The sequence below is a fragment of the Henckelia pumila genome, chromosome 3 (assembly GCF_033568475.1).
Source record: "Henckelia pumila isolate YLH828 chromosome 3, ASM3356847v2, whole genome shotgun sequence".
Taxonomy (NCBI): Eukaryota; Viridiplantae; Streptophyta; class Magnoliopsida; order Lamiales; family Gesneriaceae; genus Henckelia; species Henckelia pumila.
The window spans coordinates 52,547,117-52,567,910 of NC_133122.1; the positions used below are offsets into that span (position 1 = coordinate 52,547,117).

General features: G+C 37.2%; 2 protein-coding genes across 3 annotated transcripts; one reads left to right on the forward strand and one right to left on the reverse strand.

The window, feature by feature from the left end:
- Window positions 1-1,750: 1,750 nt before the first annotated feature.
- Window positions 1,751-7,320, forward strand: LOC140888725 (uncharacterized). Its single transcript, XM_073296423.1, has 8 exons — window positions 1,751-2,043; window positions 2,158-2,424; window positions 2,512-2,901; window positions 3,238-3,308; window positions 3,474-3,533; window positions 4,038-4,222; window positions 5,207-5,355; window positions 7,287-7,320. The coding sequence occupies exons 1-8, from the start codon at window positions 1,751-1,753 to the stop codon at window positions 7,318-7,320; spliced, it is 1,449 nt and encodes a 482-aa protein (XP_073152524.1).
- A 3,132-nt stretch (window positions 7,321-10,452) lies between these two features.
- Window positions 10,453-14,444, reverse strand: LOC140887307 (phytoene synthase 2, chloroplastic). Of its 2 annotated transcripts, none has more exons than XM_073294473.1 (7): window positions 14,285-14,444; window positions 13,227-13,935; window positions 13,076-13,126; window positions 12,008-12,180; window positions 11,383-11,618; window positions 10,896-11,088; window positions 10,453-10,762 (listed from the first exon to the last, which is right to left on the reverse strand). In XM_073294473.1, exons 2-7 carry the CDS (start codon window positions 13,708-13,710, stop codon window positions 10,580-10,582), a joined length of 1,320 nt encoding a protein of 439 aa, XP_073150574.1. In that variant the 5' UTR covers window positions 13,711-13,935; window positions 14,285-14,444; the 3' UTR covers window positions 10,453-10,579. The 2 variants fall into 2 exon arrangements, with proteins under 2 accessions (XP_073150574.1, XP_073150573.1); XM_073294472.1 differs by lacking the exon at window positions 14,285-14,444 and adding an exon at window positions 14,042-14,274.
- Between the last annotated feature and the right edge of the window lie 6,350 nt (window positions 14,445-20,794).

The window sequence follows — 20,794 nt, forward strand, 5'->3', positions numbered from 1 at the left end:
GTTTGCTCAGTTTTCAGCCGTTATGCCGTCAGTTTGAAGTTTGATTGTCGTTTTGATCCTTTGAGTTTTACCGAGTTTGATATGAGTTTTGATATCGATTTTGATCACTATAACTTCTTCTGATAGATTGAATTGAAGTTCTTGGAGATTGTGAGCCTTGCTTTTGTGATCAGTTTGGAAGAGAATCGATTGATGAACTTATTTGATTGAATTGAGTTTATATTGATTGAGAAATTGTTACTTTCAGATTTCAGGAAGTGAACGACAAAGAAGAGGTATAAGACGACTTTGTAATGGAATATGACGATTAACTCGAATCAGGATTGACTCGAGTGTCCTAGAAGGAATCACATATTGCATTTTTGATTTTTTATTTGATTATATGATTGAATTTATATTGAGTGCATTAGATTTCATTTGCATTCATATTGAGCCTTGATTTGTTCAATTTGAATTAGACGATCTAGGGATTGTGGTTGAGTAGCTTGGTAGGCAATTTACTACTTTGTCGAGTAGCTCACTATAATGCTCTTGAGTCTAGAGGTTTAAAGCATGCCATGTCCACCTCGAGAGGGGAGTCGGTGTGATTGTGGATGTTTTAGCCTCGGGATCCCAAACCGAAGAAAGAAATAATAGAAAAAATTCATTGATTATCTGAGTCTGATAATCCAGAAGTTTAAAGACATGCATATCATTTTAATTACAGTATTGGATTGAATTATTTGATTATATGAGAATTGAATTAATTATGAATTGATATGTTTATTTGATTGTATGTCAGTCTCTTGTACTGGGAATATTATTCTCACCGGATTTTCTGGCTATTGTCTTTGTTTGTATGTGTACTTGGCAACAGGTGGGGCAGGAACGAATCAAAGACAACATGACTAGAGGATTGAGAGAATAGAGTGAGGCTTGGATGTTAGGAGTCACTATGTAATTGAACTCCTTTTTGTATTGAATAAGTCCGAACTAGATGGACCTTATTATGCATGCTTTATTTTGGTGAGATTTGTATAACACATACATATATGTTGTATCTTGTTGAATGGGATTTTGATGTTGTTATTGTGAATTGAATGGAGTTGAACTAAGAACAGAAAACCAGAATTTTCTGGGCAGAGCGTCTCGCTCGATCGGCAGCTTCTTACCGATCGAGCGAGCACCTTGTGAGCGAGGCAGTGTTTGCAAAAATTTGTGCCCGCTCGATCGGTAAGATTTTACCGATCGAGCGGGGGTCCTGAATTTTGGACAGTGATTTGGATTATTTTGGCCCGCTCGATCGGTAAGATTTTACCGATCGAGCGAGCACCCATTTTTTTAAAAAAAAAAAAAAATTCTTTGTCTTTCTTTAATCCTATTCTTTTAATTGAGTTGATTAATTTAATTACCCTGAGATTGCATGATTAGAATCTAGGCCTCACATTAAGTGGTATCAGAGCATAAGATCTTGGACAGGAATTAGAAGAGAGCGGGGTAGATCGAGTCCGCTTGTTTTGAATTCTCGCATGTGTTTGAGTTATTTAATTGATTTATTAAATACATTGCGAGCATGCTTTATTGATTGAGAATTAATTGAATTACATGATTGTGTGATTTAAATTATAAAGCATGAATTGACTGAGATATGAACTGTAATCATTCATTGAATCCGAGTTCCATCTTTTGGCTTGAATAAGAAGATCAGAGGTTATGAGAAACTGGAATTGTGAGATTGAGATATCTGTTTCCCTAATCCCTTTTGTTCTAGATGGGTACTCGAAGAAGATTGAACATGAATACTCCACCGGGTTTTGCTACGACTGAAACTCCGCCAGTAGTGACTCCTCAGAATAACCAGGGCGATACAGTTGAGAATCAGATGGATGCCACAGCTACCCCTATGGAAACCTTACTGAAGAAATTTCAGTCTTTCCGACCACCGATCTTGAGAGGTACGGAGAATCCCATGGATTGCGAGGGTTGGCTGGATGATATAGATGAACTTTTTGATTCTCTAGACTACTCCGATGACCGTCGAGTTAGATTGGTTGTTCACCAACTGCACGGGAGTGGCTAAGAAATGGTGGATCTCAACTAAGAAGTCCATGGAGAACCGAGGTACTCTTATAAACTGGATTCTATTTAAGGCTGAGTTTTATAAACGATTCTTCCCAGTTTCTTACCGAAAAGAGAAAAATGCCGAATTCGCAAATTTGAACAAGGAAATCTGAGTATCGAAGATTATGTGAACAAATTTGACAGTCTTTTGAGTTTTGCTCCACACATTTCTGGCGATGATGAAGCAAAAGCTGATCACTTCATTAACGGTTTGAATCCTGATATCTTTACCTTGGTCAATACCGGGAGGCCTAATAATTTCGCAGATGCTATGGATCATGCCAAAGGTGCAGAAGCCGGATTGATAAGGCAGAGAGGGAATCAGTATGCACCTCAGCATCAACAGAGACAGTTTCAGGCCCAACAGCCCCAGTATCAGAATCAACCACCGAGGACTGAAGGTGGTAACAGTGGAGGTAATAAGAAGAATTACTTCCATCCCAAGGGAAAGCAGTTTAAGAACTCAGGAAGCAGTTCTTCAAGTTCGGATGGCTCGAAACAAAACAGTTACAGCCAAGGTTCAAGTTCCTCTGGTACTTCTTGTAACAAGTGTGGAGGTCGTCACCCCAGTGACCAGTGTAGAGGAATATTTGGGAATTGCTACATTTGCCAGCAGACGGGGCATTATGCTAGACTTTGTCCTCAGCGGGGTTCTGAGCAAGCGCAGGGCGGAAATGCTTCTAGACAGTCATCTCAGCCTCAGAGGCAATTGAACGCAGTTCACTCTTTTCAGCCTCAACAACAGAATCGTCAAGGAGGCAACCAGAATGTGAACCAACCTCCTAGACAGCAGGCAAGAGTGTATGCTCTGACTGAGGATCAGGCTCAGGCTGCACCTGATGATATGATTGCAGGTAATTGTACGATCTTTGATTATCCTGCTATTATTTTGATAGATACAGGTGCTTCTCACTCTTTCATTTCTGAGAAATTTGTGTCGATGCATGCCTTGCCTTTTGAGCCTTTACCTGCTGTAGTTTCTGTTACTTCACCGTTGGGTGGAGGAATTGTTTCGAGGAGTTTTGTTAGGAATTGTGAATTGAGTTTTGAAGGGAATTTGATCGAGTTCGAATGTGTTGTACTTAGTTTGTCTGACTTTGATTGCATAGTTGACATAGATGTCTTGACTAAGTACAGGGCTACAGTAGATTGTTTTCAGAAGATAGTCCGTTTCAGACCAGAGATATCAGAGGAGTGGAGATTCTTTGGTAAGGGTTCTCGTTCCAAAATTCCTTTGATATACGTTTTATCTATGACTAGATTGTTACAGCGAGGAGCCGAAGAATTTCTTGTTTATGCGATCGATATTCTGAAGTCTAGTCCTGAGCTGAACGATATACCAGTGGTTAGGGAATTTCCTGATGTTTTCTCAGATGAGATTCCGGGGTTACCACCTGTTCGTGAGATTGAATTTGGCATTGAACTGACGTCAGGTACTCAGCCGATTTCAAAAGCTCCGTACCGAATGGCCCCAATCGAATTGAAAGAACTGAAGGAGAAATTGGAAGATTTGATTGCCAAGGGATACATTAGACCGAGTGTGTCGCCTTGGGGTGCTCCTGTCTTGTTTGTTAGAAATAAAGATGGCTCTATGCATCTCTGCATTGACTACCGCCAACTGAATCAGGCGACAGTTAAGAACATATATCATTTACCTCGTATCGATGATCTTTTTGATCAATTGCAGGGTTCGTGTATTTATTCGAAGATAGATTTGAGATCGGGATATCATCAACTGAGAGTTCGTGAAGAAGATTTCCATAAGACTGTGTTTCGAACGAGGTATGGCTACTTTGAGTTTTTTGTCATGCCGTTCGGTTTGACTAACGCCCCAGCAGTATTTATGGGGTTAATGAACCGAATCTTTCAGCGTTTTCTTGATGAGTTTGTGATTATTTTCATTGACGATATCTTGATCTATTCTAAGACCCGTACAGAGCATGCAGAGCATTTGAGACTTGTTTTGCAGATTTTGAGGACCAAGCAGTTATTTGCCAAGCTTTTGAAGTGTGAGTTTTGGCTCGACAGAGTTGTCTTTTTGGGGCACATTATTTCAGGAGATGGGATTGCTGTTGATCCTAGAAAGATAGAAGCAGTGATGAACTGGCGCAGGCCGACTTCAGTGCCAGAAATCCGCAGTTTTATGGGTTTAGCAGGTTACTATCGCAGATTTATCCAGGGTTTTTCTTCTATTGCGAAGCCGATCACCCAGCTGACTCAGAAGAACGCACCTTTCGTTTGGACTGAAGAGTGTGAGGCCAGTTTTGTTGAGTTGAAGAAGAGATTGACTAGTGCTCCGATACTTTCTATTTTATCTGGTTCTGGAGGTTTCACAGTGTATTGCGATGCTTCTCATCTTGGCCTCGGATGTATTCTTATGCAGAGGAAGCACGTGATAGCTTATGCGTCGAGGCAGTTGAAACCGCACGAGACTCGCTATCCAGTTCATGATCTTGAACTTGCTGCTATTGTTTTTGCCTTGAAGATTTGGCGTCACTACTTGTACGGTGAGTCTTTTGAGATCTTTTCGGATCATAAGAGTCTTAAATACTTATTTTCACAGGCTGAGTTGAATATGAGGCAGAGGAGATGGTTAGATTTATTGAAGGACTTCGACTGCGAGATTAAGTATTACCCGGGGAATTCGAATGCAGCAGCCAATGCTTTGAGTCGCAAGCTTTGTTCTTTATCTCTTTCGACGATCGGTGTTTCTCGGTTGATCGATGACTGTTGCACTTCTGGGTTGGAGTTTGAGTCAGATGGAAATCCGATAAGAGTTTGTGCGATTCAGGCCGAGCCAGAGTTGTTTGTGTCGATCAGAGAAGCACAGAAATCAGATGAGAGTATTCAGAAGTCGATAGAGAAAGTGAGATCAGGACACCAGTCTGAATTTCAGGTCAGGGATGATGTTTTGTTTATGAATAACCGTATTGTTGTGCCTGATATTTCTGAGTTGAGGCAGCGTTTATTGAGAGAGGCGCATTGCAGTCGGTTCAGTATTCATCCAGGAGGCCGGAAGATGTATAACGACTTGAAAGGTCAGTTTTGGTGGAAGAAGTTGAAGAATGATGTTGCGAAGTTTGTATCCTGTTGTTTGAACTGTCAGCTAGTGAAAGCTGAGAGGAAGAGGCCGGGAGGTCTTCTGTACAGTCTGTCTATTCCGGAATGGAAATGGGATCACATTTTGATGGACTTTGTTACGAAACTACCCCGATCTGTTCGAGGATGCAATGCCATTTGGATAGTGATTGACCGGTTGACGAAGTCTGCTTGTTTCATTCCGTATCGGATGACTTACCGTCACGATCAGATGGCAGAATTGTATGTTAGAGAGGTTGTCAGATTGCACGGTGTGCCGAGATCCATTGTTTTTGACCGAGATCCACGGTTTACTTCTCACTTCTGGCACAGCCTACAAGAGGCTCTGGGTACTAGGTTGCACCTAAGTACAGCGTATCATCCTCAGACGGATGGACAGTCTGAGAGGACGATTCAGACTCTGGAGGATATGTTGCGAGCAGTGGTGCTTGACTTTGGCACTACTTGGCAAGATTCATTAACTCTCGTTGAGTTTTCGTACAACAACAGCTTTTAGGCAAGTATAGGAATGACACCTTTCGAAGCGTTGTACGGAAAGAAGTGCAGATCTTCTCTGTACTGGGATGAGATGTCTGAGTCCCCAGACTTGGGACCAGATATGATCCGGGATATGGCTGAGCAGGTGAAGACTATTCGATTGAGAATGAAGACTGCTCAGGACCGACAAGCGAAGTATGCGAATATCCGTCGCAGACCTCTATCTTTCGATCAGGGAGATCGTGTATTCTTGAAGATTTCTCCGTTTAGAGGTACTGTTAGATTTGGGAAGAGAGGGAAGTTGTCACCGAGATTCATCGGTCCGTATGAAGTTCTACATAAGATAGGCGATCTAGCCTACCGTCTAGCACTTCCTTCTTCTTTATCTGGTATTCACGACGTTTTTCACGTCTCGATGTTGAGGAAATACCATCCCGATCCTTCTCATGTACTTCAGCCTGACGAAGCCGAACTTGATGAAACTCTGAGTTATTTCGAGAGACCGATTCAGATCCTTGACAGAAAGGAGAAACAGCTCAGAACCAAATCGATACCTTTGGTGAAAGTTCAGTGGAGTCGTCACGGAGTCGAAGAAGCGACTTGGGAGACAGAATCTGACATGAGACAGAGATTTCCTTATTTATTCATCTGATGTGAGTTCTTAATTCTGTTCTTGAATTCTTAATTATCTTCTTATGAGTTGATATCGTGATTTCGAGGACGAAATCTTTTCTTAGATGGAGAGAATTGTAACGCCCCGTTTTTATCTTAATTGATGTTATTTGAGATAATAAGTGATTTCAGAATTTGAGATCGTACTTTTTATTAATCAGGGACCTTTTTGCAATTTTCGGAAATTTCAGGGACTAAAATGCAAATAGGGGATTTGTTATATTATCTACTTTGACTTAGTCTCTTTGAATAACTTTTTCATCTCCTCCAACTCGTTTTCAGCCATGGAAGGCGTGAGAATGCTTTTCAAGCTTTTGTGATTTTATTTCTAGCTCAATCCGTCCGGTAGAATTGATTTTTGATTTGATACCTGCGATCACAGCGACGAGTGCTCCGTTTAGAAGTAAGTTTATCTTAATTCTGAGAAGTTTGAATTTATTGATGTTGTCAGAATTTGTTTTTATTCGGAGAGGATGCTTATGAGTTAGCAGTGATCGTATATCTAAGACGGTTCGAAGATCTAACGACGATCGGAATTGATATGAATTTTCTTGTGAATTTCGAAAATCTGAATTTTGAGATGTGTTGTTATTGAGTTGGGTTTGATGTTTGAGGATTGGAATGAGTTTGTTGAGTTGTTATTTTGCTGTCTGCATTTTCGGTTTGCTCAGTTTTCAGCCGTTATGCCGTCAGTTTGAAGTTTGATTGTCGTTTTGATCCTTTGAGTTTTACCGAGTTTGATATGAGTTTTGATATCGATTTTGATCACTATAACTTCTTCTGATAGATTGAATTGAAGTTCTTGGAGATTGTGAGCCTTGCTTTTGTGATCAGTTTGGAAGAGTTGAGCCGGTATAGTATCGATGTCCTTATATATCGATTGATGAACTTATTTGATTGAATTGAGTTTATATTGATTGAGTAATTGTTACTTTTAGATTTCAGGAAGTGAACGACAAAGAAGAGGTATAAGACGACTTTGTAATGAAATAGGACGGTTAACTCGAATCAGGATTGACTCGAGTGTCCTAGAAGGAATCACATATTGCATGTTTGATTTCTTATTTGATTATATGATTGAATTTATATTGAGTGCATTAGATTTCATTTGCATTCATATTGAGCCTTGATTTGTTCAATTTGAATTAGACGATCTAGGGATTGTGGTTGAGTAGCTTGGTAGGCGATTTACTACCTTGTCGAGTAGCTCACTATAATGCTCTTGAGTCTAGAGGTTTAAAGCATGTCATGTCCACCTCGAGAGGGGAGTCGGTGTGATTGTGGATGTTTTAGCCTCGGGATCCCAAACCGAAGAAATAAAGAATAGAAAAAATTCATTGATTATCTGAGTCTGATAATCCAGAAGTTTAAAGACATGCATATCATTTTAATTACAGTATTGGATTGAATTATTTGATTATATGAGAATTGAATTCATTATGAATTGATATGTTTATTTGATTGTATGTCAGTCTCTTTTACTGGGAATATTATTCTCATCGGATGTTCCGGCTGTTGTCTTTGTTTGTATGTGTACTTGGCAACAGGTGGGGCAGGAACGAATCAGAGACAACATGGCTAGAGGATTGAGAGAATAGAGTGAGGCTTGGATGTTAGGAGTCACTATGTAATTGAACTCCTTTTTGTATTGAATAAGTCCGAACTAGATGGACCTTATTATGCATGCTTTATTTTGGTGAGATTTGTATAACACATACATATATGTTGTATCTTGTTGAATGAGATTTTGATGTTGTTATTGTGAATTGAATGGAGTTGAACTAAGAACAGAAAACTAGAATTTTCTGGGCAGAGCGTCTTGCTCGATCGGCAGCTTCTTACCGATCGAGCGAGCACCTTGTGAGCGAGGCAGTGTTTGCAAAAATTTGTGCCCGCTCGATCGGTAAGATTTTACCGATCGAGCGAGGGTCCTGAATTTTGGACAGTGAGTTGGATTATTTTGGCCCGCTCGATCGGTAAGATTTTACCGATCTAGCGAGCACCCATTTTTTTTTTTAAAAAAAATTTCTTTGTCTTTCTTTAATCCTATTCTTTTAATTGAGTTGATTAATTTAATTACCCTGAGATTGCATGATTAGAATCTAGGCCTCACATATATATAGTTCTTTTATGGTGCCCAACTCCATGCCCACCATGTACAATATGTGAGTTGACCAACACAATTGATGAGTTGACTTATCACATATTGTACATGGTGGGCATGGAATTGGGCATAAAAGTTGGGCACCATAATATATATATAACATTATATAATGAAATAAATAAAAAATAATTAAAAATATTTTTTTTATATATTTGTGAGATCAATGTATTTTTCATTAATCCCGCAAGAACAAACTCTGATACAAAAATTCACATAATATGAATCACATTTAATTGCAAAAATTTTGAAACAAATATTCGACGATTTAAAAAATAAAAAACAGTTACCTTTATTGTACATGGTGGGCATGGAATTGGGCATAAAAGTTGGGCACCATAAAATATATATATATATATATATATATATATATATATATATATATATATATATATATATATAACATTATATAATGAAATAAATAAAAAATAATTAAAAATAATTTTTTTATATATTTGTGAGATCAATGTATTTTTCATTAATCCCGCAAGAACAAACTCTGATACAAAAATTCACATAATATGAATCACATTTAATTGCAAAAATTTTGAAACAAATATTCGACGATTTAAAAAATAAAAAACAGTTACCTTTAGATAAGTATTTATATTTTTTAATTTGATTTCTTGTAAAATCATCAATTTTTGAATGTATCAAACCACTTAAAATTATAATAACTATTCTAAAAAACTGAAAAATAATATATATTGTAGTATGTCATAGATATATTAATTAGATTAATTTAACTGTTTCAATTTTAATTTCATAGAACGTGCAGTTTTAGTTGTTAAATCTGTAATTAAATATGAAATATTAATGTTTTAACATTTATTCGTTGATATTACATTTATGCATATTTTGTTCAAAATTTCATAATAAATTTAATCACTACTTAGTTTGAAATTGTATTAAAAAACCGAGTATTGTAATTTATCTAAATATAATATAAATGTAAATAAAAAATTACATATTATTTTAATTTTTAATCTGCATGTTAAATATTTTCTTTGCAGTGATTAAAATTTTAATTTTAGCATCTAAATATTCAAAAACTTTGAAATAGTTGTTTTTAACTTTTACATATTTTAATATAAAACTACATATTTAATTTTTATTTTAAATTTCATTATAAGAAATTAAGTTTTTTTTCAAAATTTTAATAAAATTTTATAATGATATGAATCAAAAATTATTTTTTTTGTTTTATTATGTATATATATTTTAAATTTTTTAATAATCAATAATTACATATTACTAAGTTTGCCCCCCTCACGTAAAAATCCTAACTGAGTATCGATATAAATCAAATTTATCTATTTTTAAAATAAGATATTATTTGGTCAAAAAAATAAGATATTATTATTTACCATATTTATTAGTGTACCGACATTCTCTAAAATAAAAAACTAAATAGAATAGAGATAAAGTTTTAATATTTAAGTGTATACAGTATATCTACATAAAAAATAAGTTTTTTATTTATATGAAATAGAAAATTATGGCACATCTTCAATCTTCAAAACATAAAAATTCTTTGTGATTTCTCTAGTCAATTCCATTAATGATATCATTAGAGTTTTTGTAAATATGTTTGGACAAACTTATACGACAAACTCATCCGAAAAATTGTTGGCAGAAGAAATCAAACTTATGTAGCATTGCCCTCTCTATATCTATCAACCCGGACACCTCTTGAAGGTCACGAGAACATTTTTTTTATTTGTATGATTTGAGAGACATGGACATAAGTTTTCTTTTCTCTTTTTTCTCTTTTTTCTTGTTTTAGAAAAGAATTCCTTCCCAGTTCTAGGGCCATATAAAGAGGTAGAGATGTATCAATTTTGGGGTGTCCGAAACATTGGCTACATGATTCCAAAATTTTGAGTATACAGTCATAAAATGAACAACAGAACCTCCAAATCTCTACCTGAGTTAAAACAATATTCCCAAATTTTTTTTCTTTTCTTACAAAAAATAAAAATATCATTGCATTACATCTTAGATGTACAAATTATACGTGGTTTCTTTAAGTATATAACTCAGTATTCAAGAAAGTTAATATGTTAAAATTCATGCTTTTACAACAGGAGATGAGGTTCTTGATGATGGTGGAACAAGAGACTTTGCATATGCGATTGGCAAAGCCATAATCTTCTTTGGTTTGCTAACATAGGCCCTCCTCGTGAAATTGTTGTAGTCATTTGCTTCTATCTCGTCCAATATTTGTCGGTAAAGCAGCAACGACGCCCACACCTGCACCAGACGAAACCGACTTAAGAGAGCTGAAGATTAATTTACATGGCAATGTCATACCAATGTTTTGTGACTCAAAGGGAACTTGTTTCATGTTAAAGCTTTAGTTTTGAAAAAGTAACATTATGCTTACAGGCCATCTGCTAGCTGAGCTGAGCTGTGTGACTCCTTTTTCTGCATCATCGAAGAATTTTCTTGCCCTCGCAATTTGCTTTTTCATAAAAGTTCGCCATTTGTCTGTTACCTCCCCGGTGAATATGTCCTCATCCGAAAGCCCGGCTTGTGCTAACTCATCCTGAGGTAAATAGACCCTTCCCCTTCTTGCACTTCAAGCAATCAAGAAGAAGACAACAATGTTAGTATTCATCAGAATTGTGTTTCATGACATCCCAAGAGCTATGTCTTTTGAATTTTGATCGACGTGCCATATAGAACAGCAGGGACAATTATTACCCCAGAATGCATTGTCAAAGATGAAGAATCTAATTCAAATAATAGCTCATTATGCCAGCACACCAATTTCTTCCAAGTGAAGAAAAAATGAGCCAAAAAAGACTTACTTCCAACAAATGCTTCAAAAAATGTTGATATTTTCTAAGTTTTGATCAATATAGACTTACTCTTCTCCAACATCCCGGAGTATGTTTGTCAACTGATTTGCAAGTCCTAGAGCCAAAGCCGCATTATAGACACTTTCTGTGGTTGCCTGTGATTCAGGTGCGATTCCCATAACTGGCACACTCATCAATCCAACGGTACCAGCTACATAATAACAGTATAGATACAACTCATCAAAGTTTGCATATCTTGACTTCCAAAGATCCATCCTCATTCCTTCAATCATGTCTCTGAATGGCTGAAAAATACATATGACGAATCGTATATAATAATTACCGTATGAAAACAGACACTTGTCACCCGCTGTCAATTTCTTTAAAAGATACAGTTAAATCAGCTGTTCAGTTTAGCATCAGCCTCCCACACACGTTCATATCAAAATGTTACATTTATTTGTGCAGTTTGAACTTTCCTTACGAAAAGCCCACAAGTTATGCAAAAAACTAGTCTAATACAATAATTTGACTGCAGTCTGCAAGTAACTTTGACATTAAAGAAAAATGGAAAACAAGTTTTTATTTATGCCATCAACTAAAGTAGTCTCCCTTGCGCGAATTCTGCATTATTATTTTTTTAAAATTAAATCACGAGTTGGCATAGAAGTGCAGGAGGATATCGAGTTTTAACCTGAATGTCGACAGGAAACTTGCAAACGGTATCAGATAAAGCAGCATCAAGCATGTCAAATGGACGCCCTCTAAAGATATCATCCAACCTGGACTCCCACCTATCTAAGGCTGTAGGGGTTATATGCGATGCATTTGGACCGTCAACAAGTTCATCTGTTCTCCGACACCAAACTGTTCAAAGGACATATGATAAAAAGAATCGTGAGTCTCACACGTTGAAGTCTTATCACTCTGAATTATGATTTATTTTCTTTCTTTCAACAATCTGTTTTATCTGTTTTCAAGTTGAAATCAAAATTCAGGTTGTTACTCATAACATTCATCCTCTCAAATTATTCTTCAGAAATCATAATCATTTTTGTTTAATATAAAAGAACATGCATCCTTAGTTAGTTACTCATAAATTTAACCGTGCCAGACTGTCCGTTGTCACGCAATCACAAGAACCTAACGCGTTGCAAAAAACTGCATCCAATGGGTATAACACACTTATAAATCTTAGTACAACTAAGTTGCTTCAAACATCCTTCAAACATACTCACTAAAATATCTAATTTGATACCCAATCTATTCAAATAACTCAACCGTTAACGTTAATATGATTACAAAAAACTCAACTGATAAAGCTCCGTGTCTGTTTTTATTTATTTTATTTTATCTTTTAAACAAGGATCTGAAGACATCGTGCATTTAAAAATTATACTACCATTTTATCCAAACTGACTTAAAGATTTGTTGGTCTGGGCAATAACATCAACCTAGGTTAGCACTTAGCAGTAACACAGTAACAAGAGACATTCTTTGAAATGCTGATTTCGGTTTGGGAGCTGGGAATAAATACTAAATAAAAAATCATCAAAGAATCAATCCTTACAAGGTGAAAGTAATGGCTAACAGGTTTCTTGAAATCAAGAAATGATTTAATTTCAAGATCTTCTTATACATGAAGTTCACGAAAATCAATATATCGAATGTTGTTAAAAAGTAGCACTTTGCAAACTAAGATTGGATTCATCTTTCAATACTTCTTATAGAAGATAAGATCTATGCACCAATAAACCCTTACCATATATTGCCCAGATTGCTTTTCTCCTCTCAGGTGTCATGAGCAAGGTTCCTGAAAAAATTTCCCCCAAAAAGAATCAGAAATCAATTTTTTTACTCCTAGTGAAAATTATATTTTTATGCTAACCAGATACTTAATAGCCAGTACTAACCCAAATAAAACGTCTTGGCATACTCAGCACACACCTCACCACATCGATCATAAGCTTCACTCAAGACGCTAAGAGATCCTGGAAGAACAATATCTGGTCTTACCTCTATGCTCTCCGTTGACTGCAGCTGTCTCTTAACCAATGCCGCCTGTTTCAAAACCACATCATAAACCTTTTGCTCGGATGATAAGGTGATACCTCCTGCTGGACTAGCCACCATACTCGAAGTCACAGAGAGTCTACTTTCATTCCCCAAACCGGAATTCCCCAGGCATGAATGCCTAAAACCAGTGCTAGTAAAGCTAAAGCTCCGCTTATTCTTTTGGCCCTTATCGAGCCTGCCATTCACAATCAAATTTCTATACTGCGGAAATGACCTAAACGAATCAAGAATTCGACTTCCTTCACGAACAGGCTCCAAGAATCCAGTGCTATTTGAGATATCAGAAACGGGAGAAACCACCCATAACAAAACAACAGACATTATGTACTAATGATTTGTCGTTGGACTAAACAATTCAAGTTGTTGTCCTTGAAATCTTTATTGTATCTCCTTAATAATAAAACTGGCGAATAACCACAAACTTTCAACTTTTAACCAATTCCCACTTCACTAATGAAAGAATGCAAAACCGGACAATAAAAACCAACTTAAAATTCAAGTAGGGCCTTGGTTCTCGCACAGCAACAGAACCACTTTAAAGGGCCTCTGCAAAATTAGAAAACCACAAAATGGCACAAGATGTTAAGCAAACACATAGCTATTCCACAAAATAACCAAAACCTACCAAAAGCACAAAGATAGAACTCATTACCCTTCAAGAAACTGTTCGACTTAAATAAACTCAGCGGAACTTTTCACGGTTATTATTTGAATAATGGGTTCAACTCGACATGATTAAAATAACCTCAACCTTTTGCTGCCACCAAAGTTGAGGCTATCTTGAATCTTCATATACCAAAGATCCAAACTTTTTTATAATACCAAACTAATAAGCAGATAGACGGAATGCAATATATTTGTCAACGAAAATAAACATTTAACAAAGAAAACCAACCTTAGTTGAATTCTGAGGAATCAACATCACTAGAAAGCAAATAAACAATGGCCAACCAAAGACATCACACTCCAGCACCACACATGGATGCTCTTTACCCTTCCAGAAATTCCACGAAGCACCAATTTGTCATTTAGTTCTCTTTTTATGCTTAGCTGTAGTTTTTTTCGACTTTTTAAAATTTTCTGGGAGTTTTCACATTTTACTTGTCTCTATTTTTAATGCATTAATGGGTTCCTTTTTTCGTTGTGTGGCTGGATTGGATTCATCGTCACTCGTTACTGTGGATCTTTGGTAAATCCTACAGTCAAAGTTGATTCAAGCGGGGTAAAAGGAAGAAACTTTATTAAATGGGGCCAACTCTATATAGTGACCCGTTTGGTTTGATTCCAAGATTCGGGTATTTCCTTATTCTTGGATTCAAGAGAAAGACGCGCAGGCATTGATCATCACATATTCTAGCCTTCTAGGTTTGGTTCAACCTATTATCCTGAGTTTATTATTCTCATATTGGTAAATCAAATGATCACAACTAGAGTGAAATTTATTTTTAAAGTGAGCTTAATCATGGATCGGGTATATTTAGAACCAACACAAAAAATAAAGATTTTATTGGTCAATTTTATGATATGTATAATTTATTTGGATCATTCATAGAAAAAAATTACATTTTTGTACCATGATTATTATTTTTTATTATAAATATCTATAAGATTGACTCATATCATGAGAGATTTACTCTTGGACCAATTATTAGTATTGAATAGGTAACGAGAGACTTACTCTTGGACCAATTATGAGTATTGAATATGTAGTATTACAATACTCTTACACTAGGATCTTATTTAACATATTTTTTATTTGTTTCTTTTTAAAAATATAAATTTGATTTGTTGAGGCTCTCATTTCCTAGATTTTCGAGGATAAATGAGATGTTATCAAAAAGTAGTATTTTAAGAATTTATCCAATGGTAGTAAATATTTATCAATACACGCGGTTTTATTGATTAATTAAAATCATACACCTATTATTAAATAAATATATTCCACCCTATCTTTAGAGTAGCTTGAAATTTCAAATACTTGCAAGTTGCAAACAAACATGACCTAGCACACTTCGAAATAAGAACGCCCCAAAGATCCCACCATTCAACGTGCAGTGTATTACCAAATGTAGCGTGTAGGTTGAGCGTGTGGATTACACGCGCAATTCAGTCACCCAATGAGTGAAAGATAACCTTATCACCATGAAATTCCTAGTGGTGGGATTGTATACGTGTCATTTTTTAAGTGGCTTATTCAATAATAATCATTTTCTTTTTAATCATACAAATAACTTTTTCATTTTTTTAAAAAAATATAAATTGTGGGTGGACCGGTGGAGGTGGGTGTGTGGTCCCGCCGGTTTGGACACCGTAAATTATTAAAATTGGTTTAATTAATACATAATTAAGTTAAATTAAATTATTTTAATTTATTTTAAATCCAATATTATTGTTAAATTAAAAAATACACATTTTATTTTTCAATATTATTTTATTCATTACAATTGTAAATATAAATTTTATATTTATTTTGTATTATAATAGAGATATAGTATTTATTATATAAAAAGTTATAATTATTAATTAATACAGGCATAAACACACACATATGTATATATAACTGATAAATAATATATTAAAAATATTTATAAATACATAATAAAATTATTTTTTTTCTTTATCTATGTTTTAATGTTATCATTTATATATTAATAAAATGAGTATAAATTAATTTCGAATCCTTAAACTTCAAAATCTGAACGTTGATTATTTCTATCCATTCCAGTTATATAGCATATGCAAAGAACCTGCTGGACACAACCAAGCTGCATGCATGTCCTCGTATAGCTGGGAATTTTGGTAAATATATATATATATATATATATATATATATATATATATATATATAGAGTTTTTTTATGGTGCCCAACTCATATGTCCAACTCCATGTCCACCATGTACAATATGTGAGTTGACCAACACAATTGATTAGTTGACTTATCACATATTGTACATGGAGTTGGGCATATAAAGTTGGGCACCATAAAAGAACTTTATATATATATATATATAATAATAATAATAATAATAAAGAAAAAATTTAATATATATAATTCGTATTAGTTCATATTATTTTTGGTCACTGAAATATTTATAATTGCTTTCTTGTAGAGCAGGTAAAATTAATGTGTATTATGATATAGTCGTTTTTAATTTAAAATCCCTTGCTCGTTGTTGGGATCGGTTCAGAGGGTAGAGGGGGGGTGAATACACTCTGAAACTTTTCTTCTTCTTCTTCAAAATGATCAAGTGAGGTTTAGTTCACTTAATCTGTTTTCTCAACTTCTAAAACGGTTTGAACAACTTAAATAGTGCGGAAATAGTTCAGAGGTTTTAGTGATGCAAAGTTTATAATGCAATGTATGAGCAGAATGTAAGATAAATAGCAGTAAAGACTAAGGCACGATTTATGGAAGTTCGAAGGCTTAATCCTTCTACGTCTCCCCTTCTTCCACTTAGGAAGGAATTCACTAGAAGACTTTGGTTATTACAACGTCTTGTAATACACCCACTTCAGACTTAGGACTTATCCAATGCCTAATCCGAAACTCCTAGATTTACACAGATAAGATTTTCAGTTCTTATCAGACTGGTGGAAGCTTTCAGAGTAGCTTCAATTCTCTTCAACAATGAGTATAGTTGAGTTGAGCTTCTCAAACTGCAGAGCGGTCGAGAGGCTTGAAAACCCTAGGATGATCCTTGACGATCAGATATGTGAACTGTAGGCGAGGGTTTATTTGAGCAGCAAATGAATGATCTTGTAAGTGTGCTCAAGTATATCAGATGAGGACTTCTGATATTATTCAAGTGATTGAGTTGATTGAGATTTTTCTGAATTGCTTGTCTCTCTTTGTTGTCTACCCTTTTTTTTTGTTGTTTCACTTCTTGAGCAATCTTCCCTTTATATAGGTCAATCATCAACGTCTTTATTTTGAACGTTCTGATGCTGCATTGAATGCACATTTAATGCTCATAAATGCATTGATGATTCTGCATGAAGATCGTACACTGCAGACAACTTCCAGGGTCCAAAACTGGAATAAACGGTCGAATGCTTTATCTGTAGTCATTCTGTGTTTTTTCCATTTTGGTGCAACCTGTTGTCTCGATTGCAGGAGTCAACATATCTTCTGACACGCCGGTTCTGCTTTTAATAAAAGATCTTGCAAAGAACATCTTGTCACAGGTACTTGTCTTGAGATATCCTGATAAGCAGTTGACATTCTACCTGTAGAGATATTTGTCCTCTGCTGGTTTGAATAACCAGTCGATAAGCTTGTGACTTCAACCGGTCGAGAGACAAAGGCGGTTGACAAGCTTCCGGTAGAAGTTGTAGTAGATTCCTGAAATACAATGGTTGGCAGCACATTCCTATACAATGAGTTGTTGTTTGTTATCACCAAAATATCGGATTCAACAATTTCCCCCTTTTTGGTGATGACAAAACTTAAGTGCTCCAAGAACAATATGAAAGCATTAAAATGAACTTCATTGAGAGAATGAATTTCATTAAGTACAATAAGCATTTTTATTACACCTACAGAAAAAAATAAGATGCAGCTGCGATAAGTAAAGAAGAGATAAGTTGTTCATCTTTTGAACCAACTGGCTCCTCCTGACCTATCGCCTTCTCTTCTTCTTCTGTCGGCTTCTTCTTTTCTTCTGGACTCTTCTTCACGTCTTCTTGCCTCTGCTGCTCTACGTTGCTCTTCTTCCCCCTTTTTGGCATCACCTTGGTTGAGTCGAAGGATGACCTCAGTGAGTTGAGTGCCAAGGCAGGCTTGCATAGTGTCTATTTTTGCATCGATTTGAGCAAGTAGAGTGGCTTGCATAGTGTCCATCCGATCATTCAACTGCTTATGAAGGCGGTTTTCGGATCGGATAACTTGTTCGGAGACGGTAGAGAGCGTGTTGATTTGAGTGCGATGATGATTAGTGATCTCTGTGGACAGACGAGCAAGGTCTCGAGACACGGTCTCGAAATGCCGAATCATCGTCTGGCGTGAATTATCGACCGATAAGGATGAGTTTGTTATGTCTTGAGAGAAGGACCTAACCGTTTGCATGAGCTCATGAAGCCGATTTATCAAGGTATGATCTAGAGCTGCGGCCATGGCTTCAATTAAAGAATCATCAGTCTGAAGCATTTGCCCTTCTGGGTCATTTCTTGGTGAAACCGGGCTAGACTCACGATGATGTGGTGCGGGTGAACTGGCTGGAGAGCTACCCGATGGACCTTCCAATAATGGTACAGTTGGAGATGTAATAGTTTCGACTGCAGCCAATATGGTTGGTGGAGTACCAGGATCAGCACTTGGTTCATCCATAATGAGATCTTCCATAAACTTTTCAGTAGATGGAGACGGTTGAAGTGCTGGATCAGCATCAGTCACTTGCTGTTCTGGAGATGCAGGTGATACAATAGTGCTTGATATCTCCGTTGGGGGCACTGTTGCTTCACTACTGCAAGGAGCCTCTGTCACAGAGGTGACAGGTATCTCTTGTGCAACCACTTCTAAAACATCTTGTGAATGACCGGGAGAAGTGTGAGCGGTCGTCACTGGAGAGGAGTGAGCAATCACAACTGCTTCCGGTTGAGTAACTGCTTGGACTGCGGTTGAGGAGGGGTCGACCGATGAAGATGCTGCCACACTCGATCTTAGAGCAGATGATTGAAAGAGGTCAGCAGTGATGAGATCGGTCAGAATCCCATCTGAAGAAGGGAGAGCATAGACGTCTTCTTCACCCTGATCTTGAGTGAGAAAGGTTTTCATCATCACTTGTGCTTCCAGCACATAAGCTTGTAAACAGGCTGCTGAAGCTGGTGTTTTGACATTGTTGAGAGCTTGGAAGTGCTGAAGTAGTTGAGTGATTTGACGTAGACTATCCTGTAGTCCAGTCAAAATCACAAAGTCATCGGCAGCGGTAGGACTCTTGGATTTGAAATTCTTGACACGCTCATTAATTAGCAGAGATAGCAGGCTTCCTCGAAGCTTCAAGTCTATGAGATGTCTTCTTCCCAGAGCCTCCACGATGTCTTCAGTATCAGCAAATAGAAGCATCTTCTGCTCAATGACGTTTAGAGATTTCCATTTAGGAAATATTTGAGCGAGTGTCAAGTGAGTGCGGGAGTGATGCCATCTGTCAAAACGTTGTAGATGACGCTTGACAGTACGGAGCACGTGAGAGATGATCACATTGAGTTCTATCGTAGCTGCTGGTTGAGCCTTGGGTGTGTAGATCATCACACCTTTCCCTTTGTCTTTGGGATCAGCTAGAGTGACCTCAGGAGCTGATGAGGCACCTTCCCGGATTATCACACCCTTTGTAGGACGAGGAGCAGTAGAAGCAACAACGGTAGTAGTCTCGACCGTTGGCAGGGTAGGAGCAAGTCCAGAAAGAAACTTTAGCTTCTTGTGCTGCCTCTTCTTCTCGCCTGCAGGCGTGGATGACACAGCTGCTTTGGAGACCGAAGGGGATGACTTGCTGAAAGCTTGAATCAGTGGAACATTCTCACGTGATTCATCTTCAGAGTCAGATTCGATGATCAGTTGACGCTTGGCAGACTGTATGGACTGGTTTGGCCACGACCGGAACCGTTGAAAGCGGTTGAGGGATAGCAATAACCTTTGCGGTTGAGGGCAAGGTGTCGACCGCAGTCTCTTTCTTGTTCAGGAATTTGAGAATCGTAGACTTGTTGAGCCATTTGGTGGGATGCAGAGGCTCAGTCTTGGAAAAGTCCACTCCAAGGACGCCCAAGATGTGGCAGATTTGCAAAGCAAATCCCTCGGATTGCCCTTTGCCCCTGATCATTTCACATAGAATATTGAACAGAATGTCTGACCAGTTTATGTTGATCTTGGAGGCAATACAAGCCATGTATTGAAATTTCTCCAGCGTCACCTTGTCGTAAGATCCAGCCTTGGCCAGAAGATTCTTGGCCACGATATTAGTCAGTAGCCTGAATGGAGCTTTGAGAGATGTCTTCTGGGCCGGCAGTTTGATCGGAGCATCAGTAGTTGAGAACTCCTTCAACCAATAAGAGCAGTTACCATCTGGAAGATCCGTGCATTTTGTCAAACCCCTGGAGGGCAGATCAAATGTGCTGGCGAAGAACTTCTGATTGAAGGAGTAGACCTCTGTCTTGATCAAGAATTTGATAGTCCCATGCTCGATTTGAGCGGTTGCGAAGAACTCCTTCAAAACAGGCAAATCGCAGATGGAGCTGCATTCCAGAAATTTCTTCAGTCCAGAGGCTTCAAGCATGGTGAAGACCTCAGATATTCCTGCGTTGTTTGCCTTAACAACGGAATCAAAGTTGATTGCGAGGCAAGTCTTCTGGATCGACATGATAGCTGTAGATAAGAACTCGAGCAGAGAGTAAGCAAAATCTAGAGAGTAATTC